The sequence below is a fragment of the Pyxicephalus adspersus genome, chromosome 2 (genome assembly GCF_032062135.1).
Source record: "Pyxicephalus adspersus chromosome 2, UCB_Pads_2.0, whole genome shotgun sequence".
Classification (NCBI taxonomy): domain Eukaryota; kingdom Metazoa; phylum Chordata; class Amphibia; order Anura; family Pyxicephalidae; genus Pyxicephalus; species Pyxicephalus adspersus.
Genome location: NC_092859.1, coordinates 8,916,374 through 8,928,936, shown reverse-complemented (window position 1 = coordinate 8,928,936; position 12,563 = coordinate 8,916,374). Strand labels below are relative to the sequence as shown.

At 40.0% G+C, this 12,563-nt stretch overlaps 1 protein-coding gene across 4 annotated transcripts in view; it reads right to left on the bottom strand.

The window, feature by feature from the left end:
* Nucleotides 1–5,257: 5,257 nt before the first annotated feature.
* Nucleotides 5,258–12,563, bottom strand: part of ACHE (acetylcholinesterase (Yt blood group)) — a 60,738-nt gene continuing 53,432 nt past the window's right edge. For 3 of the 4 annotated variants that reach the window (XM_072399411.1, XM_072399410.1, XM_072399412.1), the window contains exon 4: nucleotides 5,258–8,450. In XM_072399411.1, the coding sequence (XP_072255512.1) occupies nucleotides 8,329–8,450 (122 nt within the window). In that variant the 3' untranslated portion in view covers nucleotides 5,258–8,328. Of the gene's footprint in view, nucleotides 8,451–12,153; nucleotides 12,444–12,563 lie in introns of those variants that run through there. The other variant, XM_072399413.1, reaches the window with a different exon arrangement.

Here is a 12,563-nt window from a genome sequence, read left to right as displayed (position 1 = left end):
CCTAGGGAAGACCAGGAGACACTTTACAACTAGGGTAATCCTGAACCATCTGCCAGGGATATGAAGCCCTAACAGCTTGTAAATATGTAATGCCATAATATGGGGTCTATTTATAAATGAATTCTCCCAAGGCTCAACCAACTTTTACCTAAAGTTTACACATTGTTCACATTGAATTCAATTAGAACATGTGTGAATCAACTTGATGTGAAATTCTGTGTGAACAATGTGAGTGTTTTGGGTAAAGGTTGGGTGAATTGAGGGGGGGGGGGAGTTATGAATAGACTTCAATACAGAATAATATTTGAACAATGTATATGAGATGTAATGTCACCTTTCCTTCTCAATATTTATGAGAGTGGTGTCCAGTTGATGCCATTGACACACACCCAAAGTCCTTGGACACAAAGACCCTAGGAAGCCAGGGGCTCATCTCACCAGGCTCCACCTGTGACTAAGGGTGATTGACTTTTCCAGAATTTGCACAGAATCCCATACAAAAGAGGAAGAGAACTGGAGTTACTGATGCTGACATCTTTTAACAGATGAAAAATGCTGAGAAGAATTGGGCTTAGCTCCAGGGGTTTATGGCTGGGAATATCTTCTTTCCAGAACAGATGGTGGTTATGCTTGTGCGGCGAGAATGGCCTTTGTAAATTTGTCTGGCGCGACAGAATTTTTGGGACCTGCAAGACCAATGAGGGGAGCAGGGCTGTCAGCTCCACTCCTCTGATTGCTGTTGCAGCCCTGTACTATGTGTTCCTGGATAGAATTTATCTATCCAGGACCACAGTGTGAGTCTCGCTGGCTGCTCATGAATGAATGCAGCGTGGGAAAAATCCTCTGATTTTTCCCACGGCCCCGTTCATTTATAAATGCAAGCCGCATGACTCACTCTGAGAGGAGGAGTATTGCGGCTGCATTAATGAATCGAGCCGTAAGAATCCTTTCCATTCATGAGCAGCCAGCGAGACTCACACTATGTTCCTGGATAAATCAACTACAGACCAAAACTATCTACTTAATAAGGTCTGTGATCCTATACAGACCAGCACTGTCTACATGTATGGTTTCTGACCAACTACAGACCAAATCTGTCTAAGGTCTGTGATCAACACTATCTACATGTAATGTCAGTGATCCTTTACAGACCAAAACTGTCCACATGGAAAGCTGGTTGTGGACAACCAGCTACAGGCTATAACAGTTTGAATAGTGAATCTTCTTGTTTCATTAGCCAGTTTTTAGCTTATTATTAAGCGTTCTTACACAGTTCGTAAATATATACTGTAGATGTATATCTAAAAGTGAGTCCTGGAGTGACTCCTTTGACTCGGCATTTGGTTTGGTGAAGGCCGATAAGCAGCAGAAAATTAGAGCAGACCAACACAGTCTATTTGTAAGGTACGTGATCAACTACAGACCAAAACTGTCTACCTATAAGATCTGTGATCCTATACAGATCAACACTGTGTACATGTAAGGTCTGTGATCAACTAAAGACCAAAACTATCTACTTATAAGGTCTGTGATCCTTTATAGACCAAAACTGTCCACATGTAAAGTCTTTGACAAGCTACAGACCAGAAATGATTGAATAGTCATCTCCTCGTTTCTATGTTTCTTTGGCCAGTTTTAAGCCTACTTTTATATTTGTATTACACAGTTTGTAACGCTACAAATCTAAAAATAAGTCCTTTGACATGGGCGGTTGGTTTGGCGGAGGCCGATAAGTAGCAGAAAATTGTAGCAGGCCTTTTCAGGCGTCCATGTAAATACAACCTATACAGACAAGATAAGAGGCCATCTGTACCGAGCAGCTGGACGCTGTCAATGGGGAAAGCTTTGGCTCTTGGTGATCTGCGGCACAAGCCAGACAAAAGCATCTCCATAGCTGCGAGTCATTGAGTATTTTACAGCTGCCATAGATTAAGTGAGACGTCAAGAAACGCTTACTTAGCCGTTAAATCAAACTCTTTCCCCTCTTATGTCGGAAAGGTCTCCTTATCCTCTTGTTTGCTGACACACTCTAGGAATTGATGTCAGGGGTTTCAGTCAATTTGCTTAGTTAAAGTGAAACTCCGGTTTAGTTGCAGGTAAGCTACAATCAAATTACTGGTGTTAGGGTCTGAAAAAGTCTATTTGATTCTGTGTTAGACTGAAGTCCCTGTAAAGCAGAACTTAGAACAGAAAGAAGAAGAAGCAGAACAAGCTGAGAGGGAGAAAGTTAACAGAAAGAGGAGCTCATCAGTATTCTGCTTCTCCTTTCTCTGTCCAATAGGGGAGAGACTATGCTAGTTGTGTTACTAAATTGGAGACCTCCTAGACATGGCAGCTTTGTGGCTTTGAGTTATACATTGCTCAAGACTGGATGACCGAGCTTAGAAATCCTATGGTAGGTAAAACATTAAGCATTAAACATTGGAAAGAAATAAATAAAGTTGCTGACCTATTATTGAAAATGCTTCTTGCCTGGCTTGTATGGTGACCCAATGGATTCAGCCATTTTTAAGTCACTGGCCATGAGGCAAGTGGGGAACCTTAAAGCTAAACTGGTGGTGCTTTCAGGGTACAGCAAAGGTTAATTTTCTCCCCTACAACTCTTGTTTCCGCAGGGTCCTCCCAACCACATGACTTTGGCAGATGCCAGCACTTTGGCATCAATGGCAGCTCCAGCTTCAGATTTTTGGGTGGGCATGACATGGGCAGATTGGCTAGCAGATGGGGCACATGAAGAATGCTGCCGCAAAATGTGGGCAGTACTACAAAGTGCTGGAGATGTGGCCACTTAAAGGTCTTTTCTATCCCTGAAAGTTGTTATTGGGCACCTGGCCAGCATGAAGGATTAATAAGTAATGTAGGACCGGACTTTGAGCTTCCCCAGGAAAGTGGGGCATTGAAGTCAGTTGACACTTCCAGAATGTAATTACTTTCCTCCCAGCCTGCTTAGGGAAATTGGGAGAAGATTTGCTGGTCGGTGGCCAGAACCTGTTCCAGCTGCCGCAAGACAACAGAGTGATACATTTCATCAACAGACTGATGTTATGTTATTCCATCTGGGAAATCAGGGATTGTAATGCAGGGAGAGATTCAACTGGAGGAGGAGCTAACAATCTATTAGAGTGTACGGGGGAAACACAAGGTAGCAGAGCTTACAATCTATTAGTATATAAGGAGAAGACATAAAAGAGCTCACAATGTATTAGGGTATAAGGGAGGTAGAAGAGCTTAAAATCTAATAAGATATAAGGAAGGATACAGAAGAGTTTACAATCTATTAAGGTATACAGAGGGTAGAAGAACCTACAATCTATCAAAGTAAAAGGGAAGACTAACAACCTATTGTTTGCCTCAGAAAACAAGAAAGCAAAGAACGTGCAGGAGGGGACAATGCCAAGTTCTGACCTCCTAGAAGAAGCTGCTATCTGCACACCACAACTGCCCCCCCAGATTACTAATCGTATGTACATGGCAGTTTTAAATAGCTAATCTGGCTAGGACTTCTCAATGCAACAACAGACATAGGGAGTCATTTTTGTCCAACCTTCACTAGATGACACCTGGATTTTTATTAGATCAATTGGGCAACACAAATACTTCAGTTTTCCTAAATTTTATTTCCTCAAACTCTCATAAGACATTGAATAAAGCATTGAGATCAGCCAGGATATGATTACAGTGTGGTACTGGCAGGGATCTTAGCGTGAGGCCTTATTTGGCTTTCAGCTGTCTAATTCTTGTTAGGAGACATTTTATCCAGCGCCTGCTGACGTTTGATCTTCGGTTTCAGGATATAATCAAGAATGTCAAGTAATAGAGAAAGCACAGCAGAACTATTCCTTAAACGCTGATGGATCAGATATTGGGCAAGAAATATTCTGTTATATATTGACTTACTCAAACACCCTTTTAAAAGGACCAATGGGATCAATATATATGAAGGGGTTTGGAAGGGTTTCCCTTTTGAAGGTTTTAATGTAAGGAAGCCTACTATGTGAAAACACTCTAGTTCCGTTTTCTCAACCTTTTTAACATTGGAGAACCCTTGAAATACCTTTCGGTCCTTCAGGGAACCTTGGCTATAATGACTATGCCCACAGCTCACAGTACATCAGCGTGGGGGTCAGTGGGAAGAATGTCTTTTACATTGCTGGCCATTGGAAAGAATGTCACCTTATAAATAGCCAAAAAGGTGTCAGGTGACTGGTGTCAGTTAAATTGACCTTAGAGGTAGACTGAAGGAATGCCTAGCAAATTGTGGAGGAATTCTGGTTGAGAAACGCTGACCTAGTTTGTGGAGACCTCACAATCGCACTTGTGTTGGCCATTTTATTCTAAATCCATGGGTATTATTAACCAGTTGCCCCACTTCTCTTTTCAGCTACAAAATGCTGCACTCTTCTGGGAAGTCATAAAAGGCATATGTTAGGAAAATGTATGTCTATTCATCCAAACAGAATTTACGAGGTCACGTAAAAATGTTGGAAAAGAAGACCGTGCTACTTACTTAAAGTAAAGACAACAAAGATCCATGAGATCAGAAATTATTTTTTTCCTTTTTTAGAATAAATTAAACCAGGTTTTTTTGCCTTCCTCTGGATCAAATATGTATATCATATCATTTTACCTGGGATATGTTTTTTCCCTGGTGGTTAAACTTGGTTGACTTTTTTAAATCTAATTAACTATGTAATCTTTATGATTCTCTGGTTTTAAAGCATTCAAGGTTACTGACCTAAAACAAGTATGGAGGCTTTGAAGCCACCCGATTACCCACCATGCTGGCTGGTCATACTGGTACACGTAGGCATTTGGTCATGTGAGTTCAAGTGAAAGGGCTAGAAAAAAAGCACTAAATCTGTGTTCCCTTTGGGAATATTCTCTCTCAATTTCGGAGATTACATAAAGTTGGTGTGGTGGTGTCACAGATAGCTGCAGTTGGTACTTTCCTTTCTAGAAAATCAGGAGAGTCTATTGGTGATGGTAGTGTGATGTCAGAGTGATGTCACAGCTCTGGGCAGCGCTCCTGCTTTCTGTAGTGGTGTAAGCATTCTAGCGGTGAAACTCAACCTTCCACTGGTGCTCAGCTTCATCGATGTTATCTGCGAAGGGGGAAGAAGCAATAGAGGAAGAATAGGAGGGGGAAATAAGTTGGGACATGGACAGAAGATAAAGAGCGGACAGAAAAGAAAGAAAGTCCACTCAGGAAACTGATGTCCTAATTATTTTTTTTGTAAGAAAGATACACTGACAAAAATTGAGGTTTTATCTTGTTTATTGAACGACTCAAATACAAGCCTTGTTCCTCATGACCACAATGTTACAGAGAGGCCTTTGATTGTTGGGGCATGAAGCCTGGACAGATTGCATTATGGGTATATTCAGGCCCTTGGCAATATGGAAGTTGGAATTGGATGACATTGATGAGTTGGGGAAACACTGAAGTGCCCTGGAAACCTAGATTATTGATCCCTCCCTGCACTGTACATAATCCACATGCATCTTTTTTCTCTGTAGCTGCTTTATAGTGCATACGGGGAGGGGTCATCATAAAAATTATGAGCAGCTTAGCCCCCGAGGACCCATTAGCCTGAGAACATCTGCAGCAACATCCATGATGGCCTGAGTTTTGTGTGGCTGTTGCAATCGGCATTCAGCACCAACTCAGGTTGAAAGGCATAGTAAATGGTGGTTCTTTTTCTTCATCAAGAATGTTGTTGACTAAGCTTTCAGAACGAAACTCATACCCTAAGCCTCCATGTACATAAACCTGGATCACAGGGGGCAGGGAGAAGGGCAAACCTGAAATGCAAAGTGCAGTAACCATAACCAGTGATGCTAAACCACTAAAAGTTGCATTCAAATTGGAAAACGCCATACCTGCATCTTGCATATTGCTCTCATTCAATACACCCAACCTTAAAACATCAATGTTGGAGGACTAGTTTAGTTCTGGATCCAATTCTGGATTAAGCTTATAGGTAAGAGGTCACAATACTGTTAAAAACGTTTTTAATACATATATCTATATATATATATATATATATATATATATAACCATTCTTTCATCTACAATATAATTCTAGAACCGTACACCTGATGGATATTCAGATAAATTATTGCACAAGTAAAATATTATATAATAACACTGTTTAAAAAAGCACTTAGGTCCTGCAGATCTTAACAACCAACCGGAGTATAGTTTTGTGTGTAGGCTCATGAAAACATACAAATGATTAGTTGATATTACATCACAGTTCTGCTGTCTGTTTGGTAACACAAAAAAAAGGAAAAAAAAAACAATACAGAAATGTTTAATAAATAAAAAAGAACAAGGTTTATGGTCGATGTACAAGGGTTCTGACGATATACACCAAGTCTCGTAACATTGCTAGCAATGCAAGGCAGCCAATAAGAAGCCAGGTCATATTTTTGCTAGCTAGGCATAATGAATAAAAGAAAGCCAGCATCTGATTGGTCATACGTTGCAGACAGTTCATAGTGGGGGCTTATGTCATGAAAAGTAAGATTTACATTAACCAACCAAAAAAGCCTGCTTTGATCATTGGAAACAGAATGAAATTGGACTTTGATTGGCCATTATGGACCATTATAAACTCAATAAATATGACAATGTATATATGTGTTATTTCACAAAAGTGGTTGATATATATTGTGCCTATAAAATTTTTAGAGGGTTGGATGTTTAATATAGTGCACGTACATGTATACATATATATATAATCTCTTATATAGATCTCTTTTATATAACATTTTAGACACATAAAATATATAGAATTATTGATATATGACAAAACAATTACAGCAATGTATTATTAGTATACGGTGATACCATCTGGTCAGTTTTTGGCTTAACAGCCACTTTGGAACTACTAGCCCCATCACGCCATGTTCATGTAATGAAAGCTAAAACTTATCCCATAGCGCCCAACAAACTTGTGATCAACCAGGTTCCTCTTGGTTTATCCAAGGGAGATTCCCTATAAAGTCAATGGCCAAGATCTGCAACCTCTGTGTTGGGAGGATTTGCACGGTTTCTTTGTAGACTCTTGGGTTGCGGTTGGAAGGCTAAGGGGAGCAATGGACCTGTAGGATGGGTGAGATACCAAAGGCAGCATTTGAGGCATTCTAACATGGTGTCTACTGTTCAATACACCCCTTTACTTCGGAGGTCAACATTGGCAGCCTTCAGGAAGGCACTTTGGGCCCCCATTTTTAAAACCTCTGTGGGCACTGCCAACACACTCCATTCAGTATAGCCAGGGAAGGCAAATTAATTTAATGGATTTTAGGGCATAACGTTTTAGATTTGTCATGTTGCAACTAAAGTTAGGAGTTTTGTCAACAAGTCAGCCACATAGGTAGCCCAGTTTTTAGTAACCTTGAACCTAATGACATGTTGGTATAGGACTATACAAATATGGCTTCCACCTGGCCCAAGAGGCCTGTAGGCACCTGTGAAGTTCTCTGGCTGGCTGGCATTGCATGATAGATATTATAGCTTGAAACCTGCAGATCTGCCCAAGTGGACTCACCTAGCTGGGTGGTAAAATAACAAGCATCGCCAATACAATCTGAAAATGGTAGCTGTAGATTCTTACTAACCTATAGCAGCCAGTCAGGTGATATTCTTCTTCTACATTTTCTTAGCAAAATGGCATCTGAAATCTTAGAGGCCTTGAAAGACAACCAATATTTTTATCTTCCCTATTTTCACACAAGACGTATTTCAGCTTGGGTGGACTTACCTGGTAAAGGGGCACTGTGGCTTTGGAAGGGGATGGGGTGGAGGCGGTTAGGTTCCTTTAAGTTCTGACATACATAGCATCACTAATAAATACAACATACATAAATCTCCCTCAATATATATATTAGAAATATGTATATATATAAATTTTATATTTATTTATATATATTTATATCTTTATATCATCAAACACTATATACAAATAGACATGCGGAAGTAGGAGAGGGTCACAGCATCATACAGGGATGAGAAATGTCCCCAAAGGGACTGCAGGGAGGGAGTTGGGACATACAGTACATACAAGAGGCAGGAACCATCACATTGATTTGCATGGGTGAACTCATGTCAACAATGTCCATATGTCTTAGTTCTACAACATATAATTGATTGTGAGTGTAGTGATGTCAAAGTAATGATACAATGTACAATAACTCCCCTGAATTTCACACATGCGGCGTGAAGGACAGTGTGGTGGTGTGACAGTTAGCCTCAGTTGGTAATTTCCTTCCTTGAAGAGCAGGAGAGTCTATTGGTGATGGTAGTGTGATGTCACAGTGATGTCACAGCTCGCTGCAGCGCTCCTGCTTGCTGTAGTGGTCAAACTGGTTCTTCCAGCGCATCATATAAGCACTCCAGCGGTGGAACTCAACCTTCCACTGGCGCTCAGCTTCATCGATGTTATCTGTGAAGGGAGAAGAAGCAATAGACAAAGAATAGGAGGGGAAAAGAAGGCGGGATATAGACAGGAGACAAAGAGGACGGAAAAAGAAAAGAAAATCATTGCTTTAAGTCTGAAGTAAGTATCTTTCTTTCCAAAGTCTGGAGAAAACATGGTGGACAATATGGTAGGCTACTTGGCCTGACCAATGGTAGTAATGGTCATGCTGTTTAATGTCAGCCATTATTTACAATCTCATTTTACAATCTCTTTTGGGGCTTGTGATGACCTCATGCAGCATGTATGAGGTCTGTATGTATGTTTTTGGTAAATCTATAACGTGGTTTAACATGTTTTCAAGATCCTTTACAAATGCACCAAAGCCATTGTTGACCTTTTTTTGGCCTGCATTTCCACGGATCTGTACTAAACACAACAAAAACCCTGGTACACAGGCCCTTGATTCACCGACACCTATGTAGTGCAAAGGGTGATCAGAGATTTGTCCAAAACCAGGGGTGCCCAACAGGTGGATCGCATCTACCAGTAGATCGCAAAGGCAACGAGAGTAGATCACGGAGCCCTGCCTTTCAAAGTAAACTTTACTGCGCACAGGAGTTATTAAGTCCAAGTTTTTATTGTTGGTACATCATTTTGACTTTAGGACCCCTGTCCTAAATATTCGAAAGTATGTGGACAACCTTCAAAATATTGAGATTATTCATTTCCACTGGTCATTCTATAGCATGGAAATATATTTTAGACAATTGTTCTATTCCAAGTAACAGTTTGCGGAAGGTATTTTCTCTCAGCATGATTGTGATAATTTTATCTGTAAGGAAATTGTAAGAAACAGTGGGAATGGAGATTTCTTTACTGGGCATGCACATTGTTCTAAACTGTTATCATCATGTATTAATATAGCACCAACATATTAGGTAAATATTCACAGACAACATAGCTGTGTCTGTCCATTGAACGATCTGTCCCTTGGAGGAGCTCACAATCTAATATCCCTAACATGGTCATATGTGTCCAGCATAGATTAAGGCCAATTCTTGTGGTGAAGCCAAATAACCTACAGTGTCCCAGTCAACAATCAACCTTTAGACTATAGGGGTGTAAGCGAGAGTTCCAGCGACCATTTCAGCCACCATGCTAAAATAACTAGTGATATACCTAAAGAGTTTACATTGGAGCTTCCAATCTACCCTGCAAATGAGTGAGCTGTTATTCATAGGAACCATTCCAACAATTCTTTAACCAAAAGTGAACCTGTACTTTACCCATTCTGGGCACAATAGGGTTCACTTTACCAGAGACAACGTAACCTTCCCTGTAGCCCAAGTCCAGGGATATAGTCAGGAAATGTGTGCGTTTTCACCTACCTCCCCACATTGCAGTCATTGGTACCTGAATGGCTAAATGTCACTCCTGAGCTTTGCGTGTGGTAACATGCAAAGACCTTCATAGATTTCAGTTTTATCAGGGTAGCCTATGGATGCCAAATAATGACTCCTTATGGTGCCTCTTCTAAGTGAGCCCAGTGATTTTACCATGGTTCAACATTTCTATGCCACTTATTTTTTACCAGTGGTTGCTAAAGTTTTACTTACACTATGCAGAAGATCTATGCTGCCCCAAACAGTGGCATTTTGCTCCAACTGTTCCCATGCCAATGATGGAATTTAAAAAGGGGTTCCAGAAGGCCAGAAGTGTTAAACATGACAAGCTTACGTAGTTTTTTTTTCAGTCAGACGTAGAATGATGCTGCATATTAAAATCTGTGCAAGCCTGTCTTCCACAGCCCAATTATATCCTACAAACTATTTCCCACTTTAATTTATTAGTTTATTCAGTTTGTCTGAATATTACGAGTTGATGATGTTGCTGTTCCCTAGTGATTGGATGGGCAAAGTTTTCATAGACAAAGTGTCAGTGATGCCACTGGTCTCTAGTGGTTGGAGGGGCCATGTTTTTCAATGAATGTGATGGCTCAGTGATGTCACTGGTCTCCAGTGATTAGATGGGATGTGTTCCCATGAGTATAAAATTTTGGTGATGTCACTGGTCTCTAAGTATTGGACAAATTGTGTTCACATGAATATCAAGGGTTGGTGATGTCACTGGTCTCTTGTGATTGGATAGGTTAAGTGCTCATAAATATGAAGTATCAGTGTAATCATTGGCCTCTTGTCATTGGATGGGCTGTGATCCCATGAATATGAAGGGTTTGTGATGTCTCTGGTCTGTAATGATTGGACAGCTTGTATTCCTCATGTATATAAAGTTTTGTGATGTCACTCATCTTTTGTGATTGGGTGGGTTGTGTTCTCATGAATATTACGTGCTTGTGATGTCATGGGTTCATGGCAAATAAATCATCTGCATTCATATAAATATGAACTTCTCCACCAACGTGCCCTGGTCCATTTATTTGATATTCATTTTGGTCGCTCAGCCAAGAAACCCACATATGGGTTCTACCGTTGTTAAAGGATTCATAAAGCACTTCTTAGAAAACATAGGGATGATGACATAATAAAACATGAGTGTTATATAAATTGTAAAAGAAGGCATGCAAGCTTATGACAATGTCGCTCTTAAAGTGCACTTGTAGTCTTGGAGCAAATAATATCCTGTATAAGAGTTAGGTGTAAATGGGGGTCAATGCCCTAGAGTTTCCTTTCCATTTTTAAGGATTTAGTGTACTTTGGAAGGATTATGGTAAGCTTTGCCTTGTATATTTCTAGGTCTTCAAAGCTGAACTCGAGGCACAAATTTTCATTCAAATTTCTTAATAGGTGTCAAGGATATAAATCCATTTTGTGTGCACTGAAAGCCTTTGGAAAATCAGAATATACTCTGGAAAAGATGTTTTGGCCTCAGCAGGCCCACTACAGTAGTTTTTCTCAACCAGGGTTCCTGCAGAGCTTTTTAGGGGTTTCTTGGGAAATGGGCAAATTGTCTGACCCAGAATAATCTTTTGGCTTTCTGTATGGGTGGCACTGTTTCCCATGACCACCATACTAATGTACTGGGAGCTGTATAGTAATAATCAGGGACACTTTGAACATCTGAAAGTTATTTTAAGGGTTCTCCCATGTTAAAAAAGGTTGAGAATGGTGGACTACAGCCTTTCTCAACCAGAATGTAGATGGATACAAGACCAGTTATCTCCACATGGCAGTCACAGGCCTATATTCCTATATTCCTTTACTGAGGAAAGGTTTATGCCAAGTTATACCATACATATAAAACATGCGAAAAATAATTATAGAAGAATATACAAGCCTCCTGTATTAAGGCATTAGCTTTTTTTATCCACAACTTTAGCTTTAAAATATGGCCATGTGGGTATAAAGATATCACAAAGAACCAAGAGTTATCTACTAGGCATTAACCTTCCAAAATACACTATATCTCCATAGAATGCATGTATAGCCAAAACATTTTACCAGTTTTAATAGATTAGGGAAGGATTAGACCCTTGATTAGGTTTTTATTGCCATCGGTATCTTCATCTGGTAGATTCCCCCCTCAATTTGCCCCGTTGACCATTACTACTAAGATGGAAAGTCATAAAGATGCCACCAGAACAAAAGGTGAGGGTAAATCTTGTAATGTTTGCTATACATGCACTTTAATTAATTATGTTATGTTTATCTAAAGCACAGGTGCACTTTAAAAGGGGCATGAATGACACTAAAAATAAAAGGCAAAAAAGTAAAATGTAGAAAAATAATTTATTGAAAGAATAAATAGTCAAATGAATAGCAGAAAGCCATGCATGAGCTTAAGGTAGATTGTAACATGCTGGGAGAGTTTATGGTAGTCTGGAGGTAGCATTAGCTTTCTCGAGGCGATCTCACAGTATCATCAGTTTATTAGAGGAAAGATAGTCCACTCAAGATTAGGAGGGAGACCAAATTTTGTACTGTGCTATAAACATGGAAAATGTGAGCAGCACCAGGGAGGGAAGAAATCGGGAGCAGGTCGAGCAGGGCCCTTGGGTCTCTATAAGGGAAGAAGTCAAATGTGAGCATGAAAAAGAACATAGTTCATGGTATCTCCCATTTTCTAAATCAATATCTAAATGAATCTTTTATGACCTTGCATAGCTAAAACTAAAAATGA